This window comes from Rhincodon typus, chromosome 26 (genome assembly GCF_021869965.1).
Source record: "Rhincodon typus isolate 14 chromosome 26, sRhiTyp1.1, whole genome shotgun sequence".
NCBI classification, from domain to species: Eukaryota; Metazoa; Chordata; class Chondrichthyes; order Orectolobiformes; family Rhincodontidae; genus Rhincodon; species Rhincodon typus.
This window is the reverse complement of record NC_063357.1, coordinates 1,030,222-1,031,338: the sequence shown is the minus strand read 5'-3', so window position 1 is coordinate 1,031,338 and position 1,117 is coordinate 1,030,222. Positions and strand designations below refer to the sequence as shown.

General features: G+C 52.4%; 1 protein-coding gene across 1 annotated transcript in view; it reads left to right on the top strand.

Annotated features, from left to right (window-relative positions):
• The window catches only part of LOC125486117, a 37,295-nt gene extending 36,913 nt beyond the window's left edge, over positions 1-382 (top strand). Inside the window, exon 4 of the mRNA XM_048612315.1 lies at positions 233-382. Coding sequence (XP_048468272.1) covers positions 233-382 — 150 coding nt within the window. The remainder of the gene's footprint in view (positions 1-232) is intronic.
• The last annotated feature ends 735 nt before the right edge of the window (positions 383-1,117 follow it).

Here is a 1,117-nt window from a genome sequence, read left to right as displayed (position 1 = left end):
ACCAGTACTGTACCCCAGTGTTACACAGTGACAGACCTGTCCCCACCAGTACTGTACCCCAGTGTTATACAGCGACAGACCTGTCCCCACCAGTACTGTACACCAGTGCTGTTTCAGTGTGCTGCCTGCAGACACCTCCCTGTTTTTACTTGGTTGTTTGTGAACTGAGAAACCCTTGAAATGAACAAACAGTGAAAATTACACACAGACTGTCTTACTCTGTTCATTTCAGGCATGGCTCACAATGATTATTTTTAACAGGTTTCACAGAAATGTCATGAATGAGGCACTTGCACAGTTCAGCACCATGGAAAGAGGACAAAACAAGAGAAATACTGACAGAGCACAAGAGAAAGAGCGAGATAAAGACATACTGCTGTAGAGCGTGTCGATCCAGGAGAGTCGAGGCAAGCCGTGATGGCTGAGGGGTTCCATGTTCAATGGTGTTTTGCTTCAATGTTGGGAGCAGCAGCTCATTACACAGTGCAGGCTTAAAGGGAGAGAAGCAGCATCAGGGAACTGAGATCAGGTCCACAGGAAAGCAAGTGAGGAGGTGCTGAGGGAGCACTGGATCTGAGCATCAGCAACAAAGCCAAGCGACAGCTGCTACCAGGCAGGGCCCAACGCTGAGCTAGTGGCAAACAATGGGAATGCTGGTTTCTGCAGCACAGCACTGCAGGCAATCCATCAAAAAGCAGCAGTTGGGGAGCACGCTGGGCTCTTATTAACGAGTAGCCGCAGGCCAATGTAGCAGTGATGGTGCTGAGTGTAGCAGCAACAAGCTCCGACACTCACACAGCACACAGTACACTCTCATGGGCCAAGCTTCATTTAGTCGGAATGTGTTGTTCAGCAGCAAAGCCCCAGCTGAGTGCAGCCAGAGCTGCTGTACAATGCAGCTCCAACCATTTCAAATGCAAATGAGCACTGCACTGCTCCAGACTGGCATTCACCCCCACCTCACTACCCTGACACCCCACCCCCACCCACACTCAGACCCTCGCCCCCAGCTCCTATCCTCCTCGCCCTGACCCACTCACCCTCGCCTCCTCACCCTCACCCCCACCCATTCACCCTCAACCCCTCGCCTCAGTCCCCCAGCCTCATCCCCATCCAC